Source organism: Crinia signifera, chromosome 8 (genome assembly GCF_055691185.1).
Source record: "Crinia signifera chromosome 8, ASM5569118v1, whole genome shotgun sequence".
NCBI classification, from domain to species: domain Eukaryota; kingdom Metazoa; phylum Chordata; class Amphibia; order Anura; family Myobatrachidae; genus Crinia; species Crinia signifera.
In genome coordinates, this window is record NC_139224.1 from 15,708,847 (window position 1) to 15,733,869 (window position 25,023).

At 50.5% G+C, this 25,023-nt stretch overlaps 1 protein-coding gene across 17 annotated transcripts in view; it reads left to right on the plus strand.

Annotated features, from left to right (window-relative positions):
- DOCK3 (dedicator of cytokinesis 3) overlaps window positions 1–25,023 on the plus strand; it is a 244,387-nt gene that overhangs the window by 120,816 nt on the left and 98,548 nt on the right. For all 17 annotated transcript variants that reach the window (XR_014454283.1, XR_014454285.1, XR_014454279.1 and 14 more), the window contains 7 exons: window positions 9,575–9,723; window positions 13,375–13,459; window positions 16,974–17,015; window positions 21,285–21,436; window positions 22,210–22,291; window positions 23,694–23,754; window positions 24,449–24,596. Coding sequence is in view for 8 of the 17 variants with exons in the window: in XM_083155809.1 (XP_083011935.1) it covers window positions 9,575–9,723; window positions 13,375–13,459; window positions 16,974–17,015; window positions 21,285–21,436; window positions 22,210–22,291; window positions 23,694–23,754; window positions 24,449–24,596 (719 nt within the window). In the remaining 9 variants the exon portion in view is untranslated. The remainder of the gene's footprint in view (window positions 1–9,574; window positions 9,724–13,374; window positions 13,460–16,973; window positions 17,016–21,284; window positions 21,437–22,209; window positions 22,292–23,693; window positions 23,755–24,448; window positions 24,597–25,023) is intronic.

Sequence of the window (25,023 nt, forward strand, 5' to 3'; positions counted from 1 at the left end):
TAGTGCACCCAGCACACACATGCAGCACTAATGCCAGGCCCTCCATAGTGCACCCAGCACACACATGCAGCACTAATGCCAGGCCCTCCATAGTGCACCCAGCACACACATGCAGCGCTAATTCCAGGCCCTCCGCAGTGCACCCAGCACACACATGCAGCACTAATGCCAGGCCCTCCATAGTGCACCCAGCACACACATGCAGCACTAATGCCAGGCCCTCCATAGTGCACCCAGCACACACATGCAGCACTAATGCCAGGCCCTCCATAGTGCACCCAGCACACACATGCAGCACGCTAGGTCCATGTCAGATGGAATTGTTAGATGTGTTTTATGTGCTTCACCTAAGTGACACCGCTCCTGTGTCCTGTATTAATACAGAGTTGCAGCTGTGACTTCAGACACACACCCAGACGCATATATTGGGGGCTACTCAGATACATGGAGATGGTCCATGTTATGGGCATACAGACATCTAAGCCTGACATTCTCCAATGCAGAGAACAGATGCACGCTTCCTTGGTGCGAGCAGTGGTGGCGTCTCAGTCCTTGCACATTTGTCGCATAGGTGTACACTAGGGTGACCAACTCATCCCTTTAATCCGGGACACATATTAATTACACAGGTTCTGTAGCAGTTTAAAACCAGGTGAAAAGGAGTCTTGAGGTGTGGCAGTTTAAAACCAGGTGAAAGACAGCCACAGAACCTGTGTAATTAATATGTGTCCCGGATTAAAGGGATGAGTTGGTCACCCTAGTGTACACCAAGGAAGGCATTGCATAAAGTCACAGACATGTGACCGACAAAAGTTCTGTGTACCCACCAACTGTGTCTGCCAACCAATTGTGGCACCTTATATAAAAGGTTATCATAATAATAATAAAAGACGCAGTCACTAATGCTAAGTCTTCCAAAACAGCCCCAGAGTTCCAAAAGTCCTCACCCTTCTTTACTTATCCCCGCATTGCGTCAGCATTCATTGAGCCCCTGCCATCACCGCGGGGAACACAAGTAAATGGAGCACACAGCCCTCCCTGCCGTAGCCACCAGCGGAAGTGGCTATCATTGGAAGCAGTTGGTGCCGTTCCCATGGCCGTTTATTGGAATTAGTGACAGTGCTGTCCTCCATACTTCCCTGGCATTGGGGCAGCTATCCGTGTGTTCTAGAGAGCAGACCCCCACAATCCCCCCCACAGTGCGTTGCCTCTATTATCTGTGCGGGAACTTGCAGATCTGCCGATCAGAGCTTCTAACTCATTCTCCTGCAGGGAAGTGACAGGATCCGGGCTCTCTGCTGTTTCCATGGGAACCAAGCAAACTCTGTGCTTCCCACGCATCCTGCCCTGCTGCCCCCCCCCCCCCCATATATTCCTCTCTCCTTACCCACAAACATGCCCCCTCCTTTCACGACCACCTGAAAATGCCCTTAATAACCCATCAAACTGCAGCTAGAGAAGTTGGTCATCATGGTCCATCGCCAGCATCTGATTCGCTGGTCACCATGGAACCGGTCCTGCTGTTACCTGCAATAACTTTGTATGACTTGCTGCTTCTCATCCGCCCACCAATGTCTTCCTTCATTACCTGCTAGATGTAAGCGCAGGCATCAATTATTCCTGTCATCCTGACTGAAGGAACCCTAAACCTAACATGCAGTGTTCCTAGTATAAGAGTGCTACTAATTATCACCAAGACATATGTGAAGGTTTCCATACATCGACAGGACCGGAGAGGTGTCACGTGATGGGGGCTCATTTAAACTTGGACATGCATGAGGTTTTTTTTTTTTGTGTACTGTATCACACAAATGCCGCAGCCGCCTGGATTTGTAGTGAGACGCCCACCAGTGTACAAAGACACAACATTGGTCGCACATCAGTCTGTTGCGGACCTTTTGAGAAGCCCCTATGGGGGTGCAGCCTGGCTGCAGGAAGTAATGTAGGTTACACACCAGAACGATTTGGCCTCAAAACATTTGTATTTAGATACAATCTTGACCTATCGTATGTAAATTGGGCTTGTTTTGGGCCATTTCTGATCCGATTCCGATCCGATGCGCGGCCCCGCGGGTCGTTTGGACGTTTTTCAGATCCCACCTGCAGCAGGTAGGATTTGAAAATGACCCCTTCAACTGGGTACCGATCGGGATCAGATCGGAAGCAGATCGTGTGCTTCAACAGATTGCGAGACGATCGTACAATCGTCTTACGATCTGCTCCCGATTTTAATCGTTCTGGTGTGAACCAGGCATAAGGCGCTGGAGTCATTAGCAGCTACGAACAGGATCACAGTCGCAGACTGGAAACGCCTTCTTAAATGGTTGCAGAACACCGGCATTTTTACCACCACTCCCCGTAACCGCCCCTAAGCGGTCTCTGTCTGTCAATAACTTTGCAAATAAGAGTAGGTGTTGGCTGTGGTGGTACATACAGAGCAGCACCTGGATAATGAACCTCTGTAACTTTGTGGATTGATGCAGAGAGATCCCACAGCGACAGTCACATGCTGTAATCCCAGTCCGTAGCGAGGCCTTGTAATCAGTAGTAATCCACCGGTATTAAGTTTAATCTGTAGTGAACGCGTATTAACTGCGATCTACAGCCGGCGGGTCTACCACGTAATCCAAAGGTTCCCTTCTCTGACGTCTCCCCTCCTGTGCTGCTGTCACCAGTGGGGTCTCTGTGGGGCTGCGGCCCCCATCCAGTCTCTCCATGGGCTGCCGCACTCCTGTCCTGCTGGGGTGATAGACAGAATAGGGGCTACGGCGTCCCCTGGGAACACAAGCCTTTATTTGTGCCGATATCCGGATTGCCAACAGGCCATTTCTATGTCGACAGCGAAAGGTCGACAAGCCCAAGTTCACCATTGACAAAACGTCAAAACGTGAAAAAGTCGACATGCTTCTTAATTTTTTTTATTTTTGTTGGACTTTTTCATACTTTACAATCCATATGGACTCGATTGGGAACAATAATGTGTGTGGACAGTTGCAGTAACGGAGCGAGCCATGGCGAGCGAAGCGGTACACGAATTGGGGGTCCCGCGTGTCAACTTGACACCAAAACCGTGAAAAACTCATATGTTGATCTTTTTGGGCGTGTCGACCATCTGCTGTTGACAAGAACTCCTTACACTAATATACTTTGGACTCTACTAGTGAAATATGCATACAAAGTGTTCCCCTCCCCCCCAACTTCTATATTCACCAAGGGGATCCTGGGGTCCCCATGGTCTCTGACTGGCAGCAATGCAGTAAGGGGTACTTGTTTCCTAGCACGGCGCCCAAGATTTCCATCTTATGGCATCTTATGCCATCGCATGCCATATAGCCGCATGCGATGCGATACGATTTTTAATTGTATAACACCCTAATGGGTGCTTACAATGTTAAATGCACCCCCACGCCACCCCCACTATCAACGCCAACCCGAAGCGTGGTGAGCCCGCGAGGGGCGGCGGCACGCGTCCTCCGACCTTTTCATACCCCCACTATCCACGTCGGGGTGGAGTTTATTTTAGATAGTGTGGCAAGCGCAGCGAGCCACCGAGCCCGAAGCGTGGCGACGCTACGCTACGCCACGCTTTGGGCTCGGTGGCTCGCTGAGCTTGCCACACTATCTACAATAAACTCCACGCCGATGTGGATAGTGGGTTGGCTTTGATAGTGGGGGGGCATTTAACATTGTAAGGACCCATCAGGGTGGTTGTACAATAAAAAATCTTATACCATTGCATTGTATGCCATTGTATGGCATACAATGCCATACAATTTTTTATTGTGCAACATTGCGTCCAATCGCATCGCATACCATATTTAGTCTTGGCGCGATGGGCGCCGTGCTAGAAAACAAGTACCCAGTAAGGAAATGTGGCAGCAAGAAGCAAGCAACCAACTAAAGCATTATCCATACTGCATATATAACAAGCTTCTATTCCATTGGTCGCCTCTGCAGATGGAAACCCAGTCTAACTACTCCGTAAAGCCGCCGCGGTTCAGGAACCGGTGCGTCGGGGGCTCTTTAAATATATTTACTTTATTCTGCTGTTTATCTCTCTGTTTTTCTCAATTGTTTTTGCCAGGATCCCTGTAATGATGCTTCCTGGCAGTTTGCTTAGTTAGTGTAATTGTGACAGGCGCGGACGTCTCATCTGCATCTCCGCAGCCGCGTGGGCATTCCGACAAACAAACTCTTGTGAATCACAGGTGCAATGGAATGTTAATGTTATGTTAAATCGCTGTGAAGGATGGGTCACCTTTGCTGCGGTATTGTGGAGCTGCCAGCGAGTTGAATGCACAGGAATGTATTACATTTATTACAGTATTCCCATTCCTTACCAATCCGCTGTCAGCATCTCCTGTCTGGAAGAGTTGGACAGCTCCAGAGCACATGCCAGCTTCTATTCGGACAGTTTGAATTTCTTGGCTGCTGTTCCCACCAGTTCATATGAGTGAGCAGCTGCTAGTGAGGCTTAGTATTATATTTGTATACACACCGTTGTGGGGGGAGGGATGAGGCCGGGGTCTCTGCTATATTCTGCCCTTTGTCGTATCTGTACTACCCCATGGTCCATGCAGCCGGCCAATGGTGTCAGAGGTGATCCATTCCGAGTCCTAGGATCAGTAGCGCACGCAGTGGGCGTGACGCCTCTCCCGCTGCATTACCCTACCAGTGCTTCCACGGTTCATTCGCACAGCACATTTGGTTTGCTAATGGACAAAACCATGCTGCACTGCAGGTGGGGCAGATGTAACATGTGCAGAGAGAGTTCGATTTGGGTGGAGTGTGTACTTTAAACTGATATCTGTATATTGCAGTGTAATAATAAAGCAGCCAATATATACCCTGCACAGAAACAAAATAACTCCCAAATCTAACTCTCTGCACCTGTTACATCTGCCCCACCTGCAGTGCAGCATGCTTTTGTCCATTAGCAAACCAATTGTGCTTTGTGAATGAATCTGAATCAGGCCCATAGTTCCTATGTTTACATCCAAATCAGGCCCAACCTGCGCTCATGGTAAATACTCATATGGTGCAGGGATTGACATCACAGCTGGGCGAGCATTGAGATGCAACGACGTATCGAGTGGACGAACGGTCAGTGTGTATGTCAGTGCGTACCCAGCCCAGCCCACAAGCAAAGGATATTAAAGCTACATTTTATCATCACTTGATTGATATAATTTGTTTATCCCCAGTTGGCTGTGCAAAAATAAAAATGAAACAATGTTCTAACTAATTCTGAATGTACTTTATTGTTATTTTAAGGAGTTAAAGCCCACGCTCTGTTAGGTTCCCAGGCATTGTGGGATGAGCACTGGGAATTGGGGTGATGTTTGCATGCAGCACTGTTCTAGGCTGAGGAAACCGCCATCATATTATTATTATATTATATAGAAGGGTGTGGATCGTTTTATCGACCAGACTTAGGTAGACAGTCATTAGGTCGACACCGTTGGGTCGACAGGTGACATGGTCGACATGCTTCTAGGTCGACATGGGTGAAGGTCGACAGGTGTCTAGGTCTACATGGGACAAGGTCGACATGGGTTTAGGTCGACACATGTGTTAGGTCAACATGGGTTAGGTCGACAGGTCGTTTTTTCACTGTTTTTTCACGCAAATGTCGACACAGTTGACATAGATACAGTTGGAAGTGAACCGCAGCCACTCGCATCGCTTGCTTTGCTCGCAATGCTTCGGGCATGGTGCCTCGTTACGCTCGGCACACTATTTTATTCTCACACCATGCCCTAGTGTATGGTAGGGCATGAAATACCGCCTGTCGGCACATGTCGGCTCAAAAAAAACAGTAAAAAAAAACCATGTCGACCTAACAACCTGTCGACCTAACGGATGTGTCGACCTAAAACCATGTCAACCTTGTCCCATGTCGACCTAGACACCTGTCAACCTTCACCCATGTCGACCTAGAACCCTGTCGATCTTGCCACCTGTTGACCCAACAGTGTCGACCTAATGACTGTCGCTCTAAGTGTTGTCGACAATACGACCGTATCCCATATAGAACACAAGTGATAGAACAAACCGGGTAATAACCGTAGTAACTAACCGCATAATAAATCACAGCCGGATGTATCAGTCAGGAGGTGACATTTTGCTGCCGCTGTTTTTATTAAATGTTATAATTTCCCAATAAATTTGCAATGAGTTCTCAATCCTTTATATGGCGGAGTATCGATTATTAAAATTCAGAATGTAATCAGCTCCCTCCAGGAACGTGGTGTGTGTGTGTGTGTGGGACAAGCAGAGGCTTCTGGGAGAACCACTGTACCGTGTATGGGGAGAACTAGTGAAACACATATGATGTATTGGTATTTAGTGCTTTGGACCCTATCTAATGAGAGCTAAGCAATAATTAATGGCCTCATGGCCGGGAAGGGGAACTGCAGCTGGAAGGGGTAACCGTGTTGCGTTGCAGATGACGCGTGCTTTTTGTATTGCACAGTTTTCTGCTTCTCAGGGCAAGACCCGATATGTGCATCATATGTACTACTGATGGGTGATAGCACACGTTGCCAGAATGATAGCATAGGGCGTATGTGCTGGCGGCTGTTACTGGTCCTGTGCTGCCATAGAGCTTATTACTCATCCTTGGAGGTAACAGAACTAGGAGAGCGCATTATTATCATTAGATGCCCAAATACCAATGTGATATATGTAGGACTGTCCCAATACCCCTATATACTCATATACTCACTATGGGTCTGTCTCCATATATCTCCTTCCCATCTCACTCATAGCTGCATTCCTGGACTTACCATCCTCCCCTCTCTTTCTCCCCCTCTCTACCTCACTTTCTCTGTCCTGTGCTCTCACCATCCTTCTCTCTCTCTCCCCCTCTCTACCTCACTTTCTCTGTCATGTGCTCTCGCCATCCTTCTCTCTCTCTCCCCCTCTCTACCTCACTTTCTCTGTCCTGTCCTCTCGCTATCCTTCCCTCTCTCTCCACCTCACTTTCTCTGTCCTGTCCTCTCACCATCTTTCTCTCTCTCTCTCCCCCTCTCTACCTCACTTTCTCTGTCCTGTCCTTTCACCATCTTTCTCTCTCTCACCCCCTCTCTACCTCACTTTCTCTGTCCTGTGCTCTCGCTATCCTTCCCTCTCTCTCTCTCCACCTCACTTTCTCTGTCCTGTCCTCTCACCATCCTTCCCTCTCTCTCCCCCTCTCTACCTCACTTTCTCTGTCCTGTCCTCTCGCTATCCTTCCCTCTCTCTCCACCTCACTTTCTCTGTCCTGTCCTCTCACCATCTTTCTCTCTCTCTCTCCCCCTCTCTACCTCACTTTCTCTGTCCTGTCCTTTCACCATCTTTCTCTCTCTCACCCCCTCTCTACCTCACTTTGTCCGGTGCTCTCGCTATCCTTCCCTCTCTCTCTCTCTCCACCTCACTTTCTCTGTCCTGTCCTCTCACCATCCTTCCCTCTCTCTCCCCCTCTCTACCTCACTTTCTCTGTCCTGTTCTCTCACCATCCTTCCCTCTCTCTCCCCCTCTCTACCTCACTTTCTCTGTCCTGTCCTCTCACCATCCTCCCCTCTCTCTCTTCCCCTCTCTACCTCACTTTCTCTGTCCTGTCCTCTCACCCTACTTCCCTCTCTCTCCCCCTCTCTACCTCACTTTCTCTGTCCTGTCCACTCACCAACCTTCCCTCTCTCTCCCCCTCTCTACCTCACTTTCTCTGTCCTGTCCTCTCACCATCCTCCCCTCTCTTTCTCCCCCTCTCTACCTCACTTTCTCTGTCCTGTGCTCTCGCCATCCTTCCTTCCCTCTTTCTCTCTCCCTCTCTACCTCACTTTCTCTGTCCTGTGCTCTCGCTATCCTTCTCTCTCTCTCCCCCTCTCTACCTCACTTTCTCTGTCCTCTCGCTATCCTTTCCTCTCTCTCTTTCCACCTCACTTTCTCTGTCCTGTCCTCTCACCATCTTTCTCTCTCTCTACCCCTCTCTACCTCACTTTCTCTGTCCTGTGCTCTCGCTATCCTTCCCTCTCTCTCTCTCCACCTCACTTTCTCTGTCCTGTCCTCTCACCATCCCTCTCTCTCTCTCTCTACCTCACTTTCTCTGTCCTGTCCCCTCACCATCCTCCCCTCTCTCTCCCTCTCTACCTCACTTTCTCTGTCCTGTCCTCTCACCATCCTTCCCTCTCTCTCCCCCTCTCTACCTCACTTTCTCTGTCCTGTCCACTCACCAACCTTCCCTCTCTCTCCCCCTCTCTACCTCACTTTCTCTGTCCTGTCCTCTCACCATCCTCCCCTCTCTTTCTCCCCCTCTCTACCTCACTTTCTCTGTCCTGTGCTCTCGCCATCCTTCCTTCCCTCTTTCTCTCTCCCTCTCTACCTCACTTTCTCTGTCCTGTGCTCTCGCTATCCTTCTCTCTCTCTCCCCCTCTCTACCTCACTTTCTCTGTCCTGTGCTCTCGCTATCCTTCCCTCTCTCTCTCTCCACCTCACTTTCTCTGTCATGTCCTCTCACCATCCCTCCCTCTCTCTCTCTACCTCACTTTCTCTGTCCTGTCCCCTCACCATCCTCCCCTCTCTCTCCCTCTCTACCTCACTTTCTCTGTCCTGTCCTCTCACTATCCTTCCCTCTCTCTTCCCCTCTCTACCTCACTTTCTCTGTCCTGTCCTCTCACCATCCTCCCCTCTCTCTCCCCCTCTCTACCTCACTTTCTCTGTCCTGTCCTCTCACCCTACTTCCCTCTCTCTCCCTCTCTAACTCACTTTCTCTGTCCTATCCTCTCGCCATCCTTCCCCCTCTCTCTCTCTCTCTCGACCTCACATTCTCTGTCCTGTCCTCTCACCATCCTCCCCTCTCTCTCTCTCCCTCTCTACCTCACTTTCTCTGTCCTGTCCTCTCGCATCCTTCCCTCTCTCTCCCTCTCTACAGTACCTCACTTTCTCTGTCCTGTCCTCTCACCCTACTTCCCTCTCTCTCCCCCTCTCTACCTCACTTTCTCTGTCCTGTCCACTCACCAACCTTCCCTCTCTCCCCCTCTCTACCTCACTTTCTCTGTCCTGTCCTCTCACCATCCTCCCCTCTCTCTCCCCCTCTCTACCTCACTTTGTGCTCTTGCTATCCTTTCCTCTCTCACTCACCCTCTGTACCTCACTTTCTCTGTCCTGTCATCTCTACCCCTCCATCTCTTCCCCTTCTCTCTCTCTCCCTTTCTTTCTGTGTTATATTGCTACGACACCTCTCTCCCTCTCTTATGCATGTTGTCTTGTCCTCTCACTGTACCTCTCTCTTCTCTCTCTTTCTCTCTCTCCCCTTTTTCCTTACTTTCCTTGTCCTGTCCTCTCACTACCCCCCCCCCCCATTACTTCATCACTTTCACACTACCCACCCCTCTCTCTGGGACAGATGTTTTAAGCCTGATGAAGTGCAAGGTGACAACGCGCCAGTTAATCTGCTCCTAACAGTCATTTTTCAACCAGTTCTTTGGCTGGTGTGTTATCACCTTCCACTTTATCTCTACTTTATCAGTCACCAAGTTTAATACATCTGTCGCTCAGTCCCTTATATCCATCTTTTCTCTCTCATTGACCACAGAAGCACAAGGTGGACCTGTTCTACAAGCTGCGTCATGTGATGAACGAGGTGATTGACCTGCGCAGACAGCTGCTGTCAGGTCACCTTACACAAGACCAGTTGCGAGAGGTCAAGAGACATCTGACCGTTCGGTTGGACTGGGGAAATGAGTGAGTATTGGGCCTTTACCAGTGGAAGTGGCTGTTACGTGTAGATGTTACATAGTGGTATGGATTGGGTACAATTTACTGATACAGGGAAGATAACACCCTGATTTGGGAGCAGATGTGGCTGATGCTGCGGTGGCTCTGGCAGCATTAGCTGTACCTTGGACAGCAGTGGTTGGTGCTGGGTGCAGCAGTGACTGGGGCTGAGGCATTAGTGGCTGGGTATATCAGTAACTGGAGCAGGGGCCGCTGGGGCAGACACACCAGGAGGGGTAAAACAAATGATTGATGATCTAGGTAGAAAGAAGTAATAATGCCACTGTATAGGTCATTGGTACGACCTCATCTAGAGTACTGTGTTCAGTTCTGGAGGCCATATCTCCAGAAGGATATAAATACATTAGAGACTGTACAAAGAAGGGCAACTAAAATGGTGCATGGCCTACATCACAAAACGTACCAGGAAAGACTAAAAGATCTTAATATGTATACTTTAGAGCAGAGAAGGGGAAGGGGGGACATGATAGAAACTTTCACATATATCAAGGGTTATAACAAGGTACAGGTGGGAGACATTCTTCACAGGAAGAGGAGCAGCAGAACACAAGGACATGCACTGACACTAGGGGGAGGAAGGTACAGGTGGGAGACATTCTTCACAGGAAGAGGAGCAGCAGAACACGAGGACATGCACTGACACTAGGGGGAGGAAGGTACAGGTGGGAGACATTCTTCACAGGAAGAGGAGCAGCAGAACACGAGGACATGCACTGACACTAGAGGGAGGAAGGTACAGGTGGGAGACATTAGTCACAGGAAGAGGAGCAGCAGAACACGAGGACATGCACTGACACTAGAGGGAGGAAGGTACAGGTGGGAGACATTCTTCACAGGAAGAGGAGCAGCAGAACACGAGGACATGCACTGAAACTAGGGGGAGGAAGGTACAGGGGAAATGTGAGGAACAATTACTTCACAGAAAGGGTAGTGGATAAGTGGAATAGCCTCCCATCAGAGGTGGTAGAGGCAAATACAGTAGAACAATGTAAACATGCTTGGAATTGGCATATTGATATCCTTACAAAAAAATAAGGATCAAATATGGTTTGAGGTAATATAGTTAAAAAAGGGGAAGACTAGATGGGCCAAGTGGTTCTTATCTGCCATCACATTCTATGTTTCTAGGGGTAGCAATGGCTGGATCTGGGGCAGAAGTGGCTGGTGCTACAGTGGCTTGGCAGCTCTGGTAGAATTCGCTGAATCTGGAGCAGCAGTGTCTGGGGATAAGGCAGCAGTGGCTGGATCTGAGGCAGCAGCAGTGACTAGATCTGAGGCAGCTGGGGCAGCAGTTACTGGATTTGAGGCAGCTGGGGCAGCAGTTACTGGATCTAAGGCAGCAGAAAATGGGTCTGGGGCAGCAGTGGCTGGATCTGAGGCAGCAATAACTGGGGCTGGGGCAGCAGTGGCTGGATCTGAGGCAGCTGGGGCAGCAGTGCTGGATCTGAGGCAGCTGGGGCAGCAGTGACAATCTGAGGCAGCAGTAACTAGGGCTGGGGCAGCAGTGGCTGGATCTGAGGCAGCAGTGACAGGGGCTGAGGCAGTTGGGGCAGCAGTGATGGATCTGAGGCAGAAGTGACTGGGGCAGCAGTGGCTAAATCTGAGGCAGTTGGGGCAGCAGTGACAGGGCCTGGGGCAGCAGTGCTTAATCTGAGGCTGCGGGGGCAGCAGTAACTAGGGCTGGGGCAGCAGTGGCTGGATCTGAGGCAGCAGTGACAGGACCTGAGGCAGTTGGGGCAGCAGTGGCTGGATCTGAGGCAGTAGTGACAGGGCCTCAGGCAGTTGGGGTAGCAATGGTGGATCTGAGACAGCTGGGGCAGCAGTGACTGGATTTGAGGCAGCGGTAACTGGGGCTGGGGCAGCAGTGGCTGGATCTGAGGCAGCAGTTACTTGGGCTGGGGCAGCAGTGCTGGGGCCTAAAGCAGCTGGGGCAGCAGTGCTGGGGCCTGAGGCAGCTGGGGCAGCAGTGCTGAATCTGAGCCAGAAGTGGCTGGGGCAGCAGTGGCTGGATCTGAGGCAGCCGGGGCAGCAGTGGCTGGATCTGAGGCAGCAGGGGCTGGATCTGAGGCAGCTGGGGCAGCAGTGGATGGATCTGAGGCAGCTGGGGCAGCAGTGGCTGGATCTGAGGCAGCTGGGGCAGCAGTGGCTGGATCTGAGGCAGCTGGGGCAGCAGTGGCTGGATCTGAGGCAGCTGGGGCAGCAGTGGCTGGATCTGAGGCAGCTGGGGCAGCAGTGGCTGGATCTGAGGCAGCTGGGGCAGCAGTGGCTGGATCTGAGGCAGCAGCAGTGACTTAATCTGAGGCAGCTGGGGCAGCAGTGGCTGGATCTGAGGCAGCTGGGGCAGCAGTGGCTGGATCTGAGGCAGCAGCAGTGACTGGATCTGAGGCAACTGGGGCAGCAGTGGCTGGATCTGAGGCAGCTGGGGCAGCAGTGGCTGGATCTGAGGCAGCTGGGGCAGCAGTGGTGGATTTGGGGCAGGAGCTATAACTTGCGACCTATTATACAACCCCATCTTATGCACCAGTTGCCTGAAGTGAGATGAATTACTATTGTAAAGCGCAACGGAATCTGCTGCGCTATATAAGAAACTGTAAATAAATAAATAAATAAATATTGTCTCCAGGAGGCAGCAGCTTATTTACTTATGTCCCACCAGCATAATCACTGGTACAACTGGGAACAAACCAGTAATAAAAGGAGCCTTGGTAATAGCAGACAGGGAGTTCAGAGGGCCCTGCTCAGGGGCATAACTAGATATTCATAGGCCCCATAGCAAAAGTTTGTAAGGGCCCCCTATTTAGCAACTGATAAATATATATATAAAATATATTACTTACATAGCAAAGATGGGCCCCATGCAGCTCTGGGCCCCATAGCAGCTGCATCCCTTGCACCTATGCTAGTTACACCCTTGGCCTTGCTCGCAGTCCTGTTTGCTATAGGGAGGTAGCATCTGATACTGTACATTGGGATCGGTGCTGACACCTTGTGGTCAGAGCTGATATACATACAGTGGGATCTGACTCTGTAGCATAGCTCCTGTGGTTATATATTATCAGATCTGCAGGAAACATTCCAGGATTTCCCTGTTGCAGGTGATCATCTGTTATTTCTATTTGGCCCTGAATAGCAAGGAAGGGAACATGAGACAAGGCGGGGAATTTACTAAGGAATTTTATTTCACATGGGATGTTGCTATGGCAACCAATCAGAATCTACTTATTTATTAAGCACCTTCTAGAACATGGATGGGGAACCTTCGGCCCTCCAGCTGTTGTTGAACTACACATCCCAGCATGCCCTGCTACAGTTTTTCTATTTGGCTATGCTAAACCTGTTGCAGGGCATGCTGGGATGTGTAGTTCAGCAACAGCTGGAGGGCCAAAGGTTCCCCATCCCAGTTCTAGAAGATAATGGATAGAATCTGAGTGCTTAGTTAATTTTCCCAAGGGGTGTGAGGGAAACCTCGACGGGGTCCTTGACATCAATAACTCCGCCCATTTGTATAAATCCACCAATCCATATGGTAGCTTTGATTGTCAGGTTTCTAGCACCGGTTCCTTCATTATAACCATCCCTCTTTCCTCTCTTTTTCAGGCATCTCGGTCTGGATCTAGTTCCCCGCAAGGAGTTTGAGGCTGTAGATTCCGATCAGATCAGCGCCTCTGACTTATACAAGATGGTGAGTCATGTGGTCATGTGACTCGTATCACCCTGCAGGTCTGCAAATCCTGACCAGGGCACGCTGGACCTTGTAGCTCCACATCATTGGTTCAGTATTAGCATATATTTATAATAATGGGGGTTGTACCTGCGCACTGAATTCTTGGGCTAGCTGCCGCACTTAACGGATGACTAATCCGTTGGATTTAGTTTCAGAATATATGTTCGTTTTAGTTCTGCGCTCCGCCCTTTCTTACGGTTGTAGGGAATATAATGGAATACACGATCAAATGATAAATAAACTTGGAATGTTGATTTATATAAAATGAAGCTTTACTGGTTGATAAATGCCGTTAATTGCTAATACAATGATTCAATTAGTCAAATAAGTAAATAAATTAAGTGAAAAAATGAATGAAATAAATGAAATAAAAATAAAAATAAATATAAATAAAACAAAACAAAACAAAAGCAAGAAACAAAACCAAAACCACAATCAAAACAATTAGTAAGGATCAGTGACTCGATACTGAGACAGAGTTTGATTCCCACTGCAATGTCCTGCTCGAGATTTCTGTGTGTTATTTGCACAATCACAGAAAGATAATTAGATGAAAAATCAGTAGTAGGTATACCAAAATAAAAATCAAGATACAAGATCAGAGTCGTGAATGTTGGTGTGTATCCACGTTACCGGTGGCTTGTGCGCGCCGGGTCGATCCTGATAAAAATGATCTGGCTAATGTTAATGTTAATGTGTCAGACAACGGCGTCCCGTTAGCTGACAGAGTCTAGTGGTGTACACAGTCCTTTAAATGCTGAGTCTTCAGGTACCTCTTTTACATTGGTGGTCAGCGGCGCCCGGTTTTCGGGGGAAAGTGTCTGCTTTCTGTCACAGGTTGCCCGGACTTCTGGAGACTCTTTACAGTGGGATCGCTTGCACACGGGGCTGCGCGTTAACACTGCACCCTTGTGCTGCGGTGCCCTCACTGTGAAGTCTCCCTGTCTCGGAGGTTTGCAGGACACTGTCACGGATACCGATGTGGTCCGCGGCTGTGCCTGCTTCACCTCTCTACGGGTTCCCTGCACCAGTCGGCTCTCCTCTCCCCGTACTCACCTCTGTTCGCTGCGGTCTTGGTCCCACGATGTAACCGACGTGTGCACGCGCCGGCTGTCAGCGTCTCTGCTTCCAGAAGTCCTGCCGTCTCAGTTTTTTAGCGGGATGTGTGTACTTAATGTTGGGTCAGTTGTTGCAACAACTGACCCAACATTAAGTACACACATCCCGCTAAAAAACTGAGACGGCAGGACTTCTGGAAGCAGAGACGCTGACAGCCGGCGCGTGCACACGTCGGTTACATCGTGGGACCAAGACCGCAGCGAACAGAGGTGAGTACGGGGAGAGGAGAGCCGACTGGTGCAGGGAACCCGTAGAGAGGTGAAGCAGGCACAGCCGCGGACCACATCGGTATCCGTGACAGTGTCCTGCAAACCTCCGAGACAGGGAGACTTCACAGTGAGGGCACCGCAGCACAAGGGTGCAGTGTTAACGCGCAGCCCCGTGTGCAAGCGATCCCACTGTAAAGAGTCTCCAGAAGTCCGGGCAACCTGTGACAGAAAGCAGACACTTTCCCCCGAAAACCGGGCGCCGCTGACCACCAATGTAAAAGAGGTACCTGAAGACTCAGCATTTAAAGGACTGTGTACACCACTAGACTCTGTCAGCTAACGGGACGCCGTTGTCTGACACATTAACATTAACATTAGCCAGATCATTTTTATCAGGATCGACCCGGCGCGCACAAGCCACCGGTAACGTGGATACACACCAACATTCACGACTCTGATCTTGTATCTTGATTTTTATTTTGGTATACCTACTACTATTTTTTCATCTAATTATCTTTCTGTGATTGTGCAAATAACACACAGAAATCTCGAGCAGGACATTGCAGTGGGAATCAAACTCTGTCTCAGTATCGAGTCACTGATCCTTACTAATTGTTTTGATTGTGGTTTTGGTTTTGTTTCTTGCTTTTGTTTTGTTTTATTTATATTTATTTTTATTTTTATTTCATTTATTTCATTCATTTTTTCACTTAATTTATTTACTTATTTGACTAATTGAATCATTGTATTAGCAATTAACGGCATTTATCAACCAGTAAAGCTTCATTTTATATAAATCAACATTCCAAGTTTATTTATCATTTGATCGTGTATTCCATTATATTCCCTACAACCGTAAGAAAGGGCGGAGCGCAGCACTAAAACTAACATATATTCTATATTTATACATAGAATTAATAAGCAGAAGAGATTTTTATTATTACCAGTTATTTATATAGCGCACACATATTCCACAGCGCTGTACAGAGAATATTATTATCAGTTATTTATATAGCGCACACATATTCCGCAGCGCTGTATAGAGACTATTATTACCAGTTATTTATATAGCGCACACATATTCCGCAGCGCTGTACAGAGAATATTATTACCAGTTATTATATAGCGCACACATATTCCACAGTGCTGTACAGAGAATATTATTACCAGTTATTTATATAGCACACACATATTCCGCAGCGCTGTACAGAGACTATTATTACCAGGTATTTATATAGCGCACACATATTCCGCAGCGCTGTACAGAGAATATTATTACCAGTTATTTATATAGCGCACACATATTCCGCAGCGCTGTCCAGAGAATATTATTACCAGTTATTTATATAGCGCACACATATTTCGCAGCACTGTACAGAGAATATTATTACCAGTTATTATATAGTGCACACATATTTCGCAGCGCTGTACAGAGAATATTATTACCAGTTATTTATATAGCGCACACATATTCCGCAGCGCTGTACAGAGACTATTATTACCAGTTATTTATATAGCGCACACATATTCCGCAGCGCTGTACAGAGATTATTATTACCAGTTATTATATAGCGCACACATATTTCGCAGCGCTGTACAGAGATGGGGCCGCAGCGCAGTACAGATAATATTTGACCATTCACATCAGTCCCTGCCCCAGTGGAGCTTACAATCTATATTCCCTACCACATGTACACGCACACACAGACATTCTAGGGTTACATTTTTTTGGGAGCCAATTAGCCTACCAGTATATTTTTTGGATTGTGGGAGGAAACCGGAGTACCCGGAGTAAACCCACGCAAGTACGGTGGAGAATATACAAACTCCACACAGTTATGTCCATGGTGGCAGTCGAACCCATGACCTCAGCGCTATGAGGCAGTAATGCTAACCATTACACCGTCCGTACTGCCCCATAATCTGCAAAATGTCACAATTGTTAGAGAGTAGGTGATATGTGTGTAACATAACCTGCAGTCTATCTCCATGTCCCATCCATACATCCCTGGGATTGAAGAGAATGACAGCATCTGGGTGACATGGGTGGCCCCCGGGCTGCATGCGCCCTGTCTCACCTCGGCCAGCGAGGACACTGAGATGCAGCATGTGATGGTTCTGACAGTCTATTGTTTTCTCTGCAGCATCTGTCAAGTCGCCACACTGTGCAGCAGAGTACGAACCAGGTGAGGGGTCTGCCAGGGGCTGACACCTGGGTGTGACAAAGAGTCTGCTGAGCAATTGGCCGGCAGGGGATATAAAGAAATAATAAGCATGCCCACTGAAAGGGCTAAAAAGGGAAAGGAGGTAGTTCTTCATTGTTCCTCAAATCTCTGTTTATTAATGTTGCATGCCAGCACTTTTATGTGTAAGTAAGTACATGTACAGTAAGTACCATATAATGGTCCAAATGTACTGTGTGCGAGTCTGGCGGCCATGGGGGATGCCGGCCTAACAACATTTTTAAGGCACAGTCATTTACAAGGCATGGTTTGTCTTTTAACTTCCATGTTCAGCTGGCACAGCAGTGGCTGGGAGGTGGGGGATCTACACATGGGGCAGAGAGTGAGGGACAGCAGTGGCTGGGAGATGGAGGGATGTACACATGGGGCAGAGAGTGAGGGACAGCAGTGGCTGGGAGGTAGAGGGATGTACACATGGGGCAGAGAGTGAGGGATCTGGGGGCACAGCAGTGGCTGGGAGGTGGAGGGATGTACACATGGGGCAGAGAGTGAGGGATCTGGGGGCACAGCAGTGGCTGGGAGGTGGGGGATCTACACATGGGGCAGAGAGTGAGGGATCTGGGGGCACAGCAGTGGCTGGGAGGTGGAGGGATCTACACATGGGGCAGAGAGTGAGTGATCTGGGGGCACAGCAGTGGCTGGTAGGGGGGAGGGATCTACACATGGAGCAGAGAGTGAGGGATCTGGGGGCACAGCAGTGGCTGGTAGGGGGGAGGGATCTACACATGGAGCAGAGAGTGAGGGATCTGGGGGCACAGCAGTGGCTGCGAGTTGGGGGATCTACACATGGGGCAGAGAGTGAGGGATCTGGGGGCACAGCAGTGGCTGGGAGGTGGAGGGATCTACACATGGGGCAGAGAGTGAGGGATCTGGGGGCACAGCAGTGGCTGGGAGGTGGAGGGATCTATACATGGGGCAGAGAGTGAGGGATCTGGGGGCACAGCAGTGGCTGGGAGGTGGGGGATCTACACATGGGTCGGAGAGTGAGGGATCTGCGGGCACAGCAGTGGCTGGGAGGTGGGGGATCTACACATGGGGCAGAGAGTGAGGGATCTGGGGGCACAGCAGTGGCTGGGAGGTGGGGGATCTACACATGGGGCAGAGAGTGAGGGATCTGGGGGCACAGCAGTGGCTGGGAGGTGGGGGATCTACACATGGGGCAGAGAGTGAGGGATCTGGGGGCACAGCAGTGGCTGGGAGGTGGAGGGATCTACACATGGGGCAGAGAGTGAGTGATCTGGGGGCACAGCAGTGGCTGGGAGGGGGAGGGATCTACACATGGGGCAGAGAGTGAGGGATCTGGGGGCACAGCAGTGGCTGGGAGGTGGAGGGATCTACACATGGGGCAGAGAGTGAGGGATCTGGGGGCACAGCAGTGGCTGCGAGGTGGGGGATCTACACATGGGGCAGAGAGTGAGGGATCTGGGGGCACAGCAGTGGCTGGGAGGTGGAGGGATCTACACATGGGTCGGAGAGTGAGGGATCTGGGGGCACAGCAGTGGCTGGGAGGTGGGGGATCTACACATGGGGCAGAGAGTGAGGGATCTGGGGGCACAGCAGTGGCTGGGAGGTGGGGGATCTACACATGGAGCAGAGAGTGAGGGATCTGGGGGCACAGCAGTGGCTGGGAGGTGGGGGATCTACACATGGGGCAGAGAGTGAGGGATCTGGGGGCACAGCAGTGGCTGGGAGGTGGAGGGATCTACACATGGGGCAGAGAGTGAGTGATCTGGGGGCACAGCAGTGGCTGGGAGGGGGAGGGATCTACACATGGGGCAGAGAGTGAGGGATCTGGGGGCACAGCAGTGGCTGGGAGGTGGGGGATCTACACATGGGGCAGAGAGTGAGGGATCTGGGGGCACAGCAGTGGCTGCGAGGTGGGGGATCTACACATGGAGCAGAGAGTGAGGGATCTGGGGGCACAGCAGTGGCTGGGAGGTGGAGGGATCTACACATGGGGCAGAGAGTGAGGGATCTGGGGGCACAGCAGTGGCTGGGAGGTGGAGGGATGTACACATGGGGCAGAGAGTGAGGGATCTGGGGGCACAGCAGTGGCTGGGAGGTGGGGGGTCTACACATGGGGCAGAGAGTGAGGGATCTGGGGGCACAGCAGTGGCTGGGAGGTGGAGGATCTACACATGGGTCAGAGAGTGAGGGATCTGGGGGCACAGCAGTGGCTGGGAGGTGGAGGGATCTACACATGGGTCAGAGAGTGAGGGATCTGGGGGCACAGCAGTGGCTGGGAGGTGGGGGATCTACACATGGGGCAGAGAGTGAGGGATCTGGGGGCACAGCAGTGGCTGGGAGGTGGAGGGATCTACACATGGGGCAGAGAGTGAGGGATCTGGGGGCACAGCAGTGGCTGGGAGGTGGAGGGATCTACACATGGGGCAGAGAGTGAGGGATCTGGGGGCACAGCAGTGGCTGGGAGGTGGAGGGATCTACACATGGGGCAGAGAGTGAGGGATCTGAGGGCACAGCAGTGGCTGGGAGGTGGAGGATCTACACATGGGTCAGAGAGTGAGGGATCTGGGGGCACAGCAGTGGCTGGGAGGTGGAGGGATGTACACATGGGGCAGAGAGTGAGGGATCTGGGGGCACAGCAGTGGCTGGGAGGTGGAGGGATCTACACATGGGGCAGAGAGTGAGGAATCTGGGGGCACAGCAGTGACTGGGAGGTGGGGGATCTACACATGGGGCAGAGAGTGAGTGATCTGGGGACACAGCAGTGGCTGGGAGGTGAGGGATCTACACATGGAGCAGAGAGTGAGGGATCTGGGGGCACAGCAGTGGCTGCGAGGTGGGGGATCTACACATGGGGCAGAGAGTGAGTGATCTGGGGACACAGCAGTGGCTGGTAGGGGGAGGGATCTACACATGGAGCAGAGAGTGAGGGATCTGGGGGCACAGCAGTGGCTGCGAGGTGGGGGATCTACACATGGGGCAGAGAGTGAGGGATCTGGGGGCACAGCAGTGGCTGGGAGGTGGAGGGATCTACACATGGGTCGGAGAGTGAGGGATCTGGGGGCACAGCAGTGGCTGGGAGGTGGGGGATCTACACATGGGGCAGAGAGTGAGGGATCTGGGGACACAGTAGTGGCTAGGAGGTGGAGGGATCTACACATGGAGCAGAGAGTGAGGGATCTGGGGGCACAGCAGTGGCTGGGAGGTGGAGGGATCTACACATGGGGCAGAGAGTGAGGGATCTGGGGACACAGCAGTGGCTGGGAGGTGGAGGGATCTACACATGGAGCAGAGAGTGAGGGATCTGGGGGCACAGCAGTGGCTGGGAGGTGGAGGGATCTACACATGGGGCAGAGAGTGAGTGATCTGGGGGCACAGCAGTGGCTGGGAGGTGGAGGGATCTACACATGGGGCAGAGAGTGAGGGATCTGGGGGCACAGCAGTGGCTGGGAGGTGGAGGGATGTACACATGGAGCAGAGAGAGTGATCTGGGGGCACAGCAGTGGCTGGGAGGTGGGGGATCTACACATGGGGCAGAGAGTGAGTGATCTGGGGGCACAGCAGTGGCTGGGAGGTGGAGGGATCTACACATGGGGCAGAGAGTGAGGGATCTGGGGGCACAGCAGTGGCTGCAAGGTGGAGGGATCTACACATGGAGCAGAGAGTGAGGGATCTGGGGAACAGCAGTGGCTGGGAGGTGGAGGGATCTACACATGGGGCAGAGAGTGGGGGATCTGGGGACACAGCAGTGGCTGGGAGGGGGAGGGATCTATACATGTGGCAGAGAGTGAGTGATCTGGGGGCACAGCAGTGGCTGGGAGGTGGAGGGATGTACACATGGGGCAGAGAGTGAGGGATCTGGGGGCACAGCAGTGGCTGCGAGGTGGGGGATCTACACATGGGGCAGAGAGTGAGGGATCTGGGGGCACAGCAGTGGCTGGGAGGTTGAGGGATCTACACATGGGGCAGATAGTGGGGGATCTGGGGGCACAGCAGTGGCTGGGAGGTGGGGGATCTACACATGGGGCAGAGAGTGAGGGATCTGGGGGCACAGCAGTGGCTGGGAGGTGGGGGATCTACACATGGGGCAGAGAGTGAGTGATCTGGGGGCACAGCAGTGGCTGGGAGGTGGAGGGATCTACACATGGGACAGAGAGGGGTCTGGGGCACAGCAGTAACTGCAGCAGAGAGCATTGATTTGAATACTAGAACCAGGTTGGTGACAAGTGACCTGATTTGCTATCCCAGGCAGACACCCTGAGGCAGCGTCACAAGGAGCCAAGGGCACCTGTCCCCCACCACCTGCTACTCAATCTGAAGAGCTTCACGCACAGCAACATCGGAGAGGATGTGGATCTGTTCTTCTCACTGTATGACATGAGGGAGGCGCGTCAGATCAGGTGACTCTCACTCTGTTGCCATTGTCTCCTTTCTGCCTTCTCTCGCCTCTATGTCTCTCCTCAGCCTCCTGTCACCTGTCTGTCTCTCCTCAGCCTCCTGTCACCTGTCTCTACTCTTACTGCCTCCTGTCACCTGTCTGTCTCTCCTCAGCCTCCTGTCACCTGTCTGTCTCTCCTCAGCCTCCTGTCACCTGTTTGTCTCTCCTCAGCCTCCTGTCACCTGTCTGTCTCTACTCTTACTGCCTCCTGTCACCTGTCTGTCTCTCCTCAGCCTCCTGTCACCTGTCTGTCTCTACTCTTACTGCCTCCTGTCACCTGTCTGTCTCTCCTCAGCCTCCTGTCACCTGTCTGTCTCTCCTCAGCCTCCTCTCATCTGTTTGTCTCTCCTCAGCCTCCTGTCACCTGTCTGTCTCTCCTCAGCCTCCTGTCACCTGTCTGTCTCTCCTCAGCCTCCTGTCACCTGTCTGTCTCTCCTCAGCCTCCTGTCACCTGTCTGTCTCTCCTCAGCCTCCTGTCACCTGTCTGTCTCTCCTCAGCCTCCTGTCACCTGTCTGTCTCTACTCTTACTGCCTCCTCTCATCTGTTTGTCTCTCCTCAGCCTCCTGTCACCTGTCTGTCTCTCCTCAGCCTCCTCTCACCTCTCCACAGTATCTCTCCTCTTACTGCCTCCTGTCACCTACTGTATATGATTTATCTGCCCCTCCTCCCCATCTGTCACCTGAATGTCCCTTTTATTGCCATCACACTAAACTCTCTTCTTATCTTTTGCCCAGTGAGAGGTTCATGGTGCGGCTCAACAAAAATGGAGGCCCCAAGAATCCAGAGAAGCTGGAACGACTCTGTGCTCTGTTTACAGTATGTAACATCTTTGTGCAATTACAGCACTCCCCTCCCCCATAGGGATCCCCCCTTACCTATATGGAGTGTGCCCATAATTGTGTAGTATAATTCCCTCCTTCAGCATCCAAGGACAACTAGTAACCCATTAATTGTAGCTCTCTGTGCGGTGGCTCTCAGCTGGACCCAGCATCTGTGTCTTTCTGTGGAAAGTCCATGAGTGTGACACAAAGCATTTAGGTTTATGATAGAAACATTAAACCCATGCAATACTAACATCAGCAATCTGTGCATTATCTGCCTCATGTGCAATACTAATATCAACAATCTGCCTCACATGAGATACTAACATCAGCTATCTATGCATTATCTGCCTCATATGAGATACTAACATCAGCAATCTGCCTCACATGATATACTAATAGCTGCAATCTGTGCATTGGCCGCACTAACATGAGAAATCTGCCTCACATAAGATACTAACAGCTACCATCAGCATTAGCTGCCTCACGTGCGATACTAACATCAGCAATCTGTGCCTTATCTGCCTCACATGAGATACTAACAGCTGCAATCTGTGCAATAGCTGTAACACATGTGATACTAACAGCTGCAATATTTGCAGAATCTGCCTAACATGAGATACTGAAAGCTGCAATCTGTGCATTAGCTGCATCAAGTTCGATACTAACAGCTGCAATCTGCATTAGCTGCATCACATGCGATAATAAAAGCTGCAATCTATGCAGTATCTGCCTCACATGAGATACTAACAGCTACAATCTGTGCATTATCTGCCTCACATGCAATACTAATGGCTGCAATTGGTGCATTATCTGCTTCTCGTGTGATACTAACAGCTGCAGTCTGTGTATTATCTGCCTCACACGAGATACTAACAGCTGCAATCTGCATTATTTGCCTCACATGAGATACTAACAGCTGCAATCTGCATTATCTGCCTCACATGCAGAAAAGTGTAGGATGCAGGTGCAATCTTTACTCCTCGCATAATACTGTATATATTACTTTTTATCATATTTAATTATCATATAATTAATGGCTAGTTGAACCTGCAGACCGGCACTGAAGTCACCTTGTTTGAGCAGGTCCCTGACACTCACACCTGGGGTGCAGGGCACCCCCAAACCAGCCCAACCAGACACCCCTTTATCCCCAAGGTATCACATCAATTAAATATAGAATTATATAGAGTATAAGCTGTGTGACAGCAACTATGTGGCCCAGCCAAACCAGCTCAGGGGCCCTGCGCCCAAACATCCACCCCAGGAAGCCTAACCCTATATAAGATCACTATACCTCATTCATTAATGAGCAGAACACACGTGTGCATCCTACGTGGTTGTATGTAGGTGCAGTTCCGTGATGTTCCCGGTGTGACGTTTGTGTTTTGTGGCAGGATTTGAGCAGCAAGGATGTGAAGCGGGATCTCCACCTGGTCATCCATGTCATCAGAATAGGTATGTGCCGCTGACATTATATAAAGAGAAGGTTTATACAGATGTACTGGGATTGTCCACAGCCTGCCATTGTCCTGGTTACACCGACTGTTCAATCAGCATCCCTCTCTATGGAGGCTATTCAGGTTGGTTCGCAAGCCTTGCAAGTCCACCAAACCCCGCCTTGTGAATGGTGGTTGGGCGCCACCCATTCGCAAGGCAAATTCGCACGCTGGGCATGCAAATAGATGTTACACAATAACACCCATTCGCAGCCTGCTGGGATCCGCCCCCATCATTCGATGGTCGAATGATGGCGAAGGCTCAGGCATATGTAAGGTTGCCTCAGAGCAACCGTACAGATGCGTGTCTGCTCGGGGGGGGAGCAGGCGGGCAGCTGACTTCCGGTGATGTCAGCTGATGCCCCCCGCCAGTCCGTCATGCCTCATTACCATGAGAACGCTGGAACGCCCATGAAACGCTGGGCGTTCCCATATGGTAATGGTTGCTTGCGTGCGCCCGGCGGACAGTGGCCACACACAACAAGTGCATGCACATCAAAAAAAATTGTTCCCCATGCGGCTATTGTGAATGAACCTGAATAAGGCCCTATATCCTAATAGGGATAGCAGGAGTGACGTGTCCGCACACAGAGGGATTGTACTGGATGTGCATCACTGGGCTCTGCCGGTCACAATATCTCTGTTCTGCTTAGGGCGGATGCTGTTAAATGACTCTCGGAAAGGTCCCCCTCACATCCATTACCGGCGGCCATATGGGTGCGCAGTCCTGAGTCTGGGGGAGGTGCTGCCTGCGCTGTGTGAGCACCGCGAGGAGAAGGACTTTGTTCTGAAGGTGTATATGTAAGTATATAGCAGCATTATATAGGTACACTATGTAGGCATATATAGATATGTTATATATGTGTATATAGATATGTTATATACAGTAGGTGTATATGTGAGTACATAGGTGCATTATATAGGAGTATATAGATATGTTATATAGGTGTATATAGATATGTTATATAGGAGTATATAGATATGTTATATAGGTGTATATGTATGTACACAGGCACATTATATAGGAGTATATAGATATGTTATATAGGTGTATATAGATATGTTATATAGGTGTATATGTGAGTACACAGGCGCATTATATAGGTGTATATAGATATGTTATATAGGTGTATATGTGAGTACACAGGCGCATTATACAGGTGTATATAGATATGTTATATAGGTGTATATGTGAGTACACAGGCGCATTATATAGGTGTATATAGAT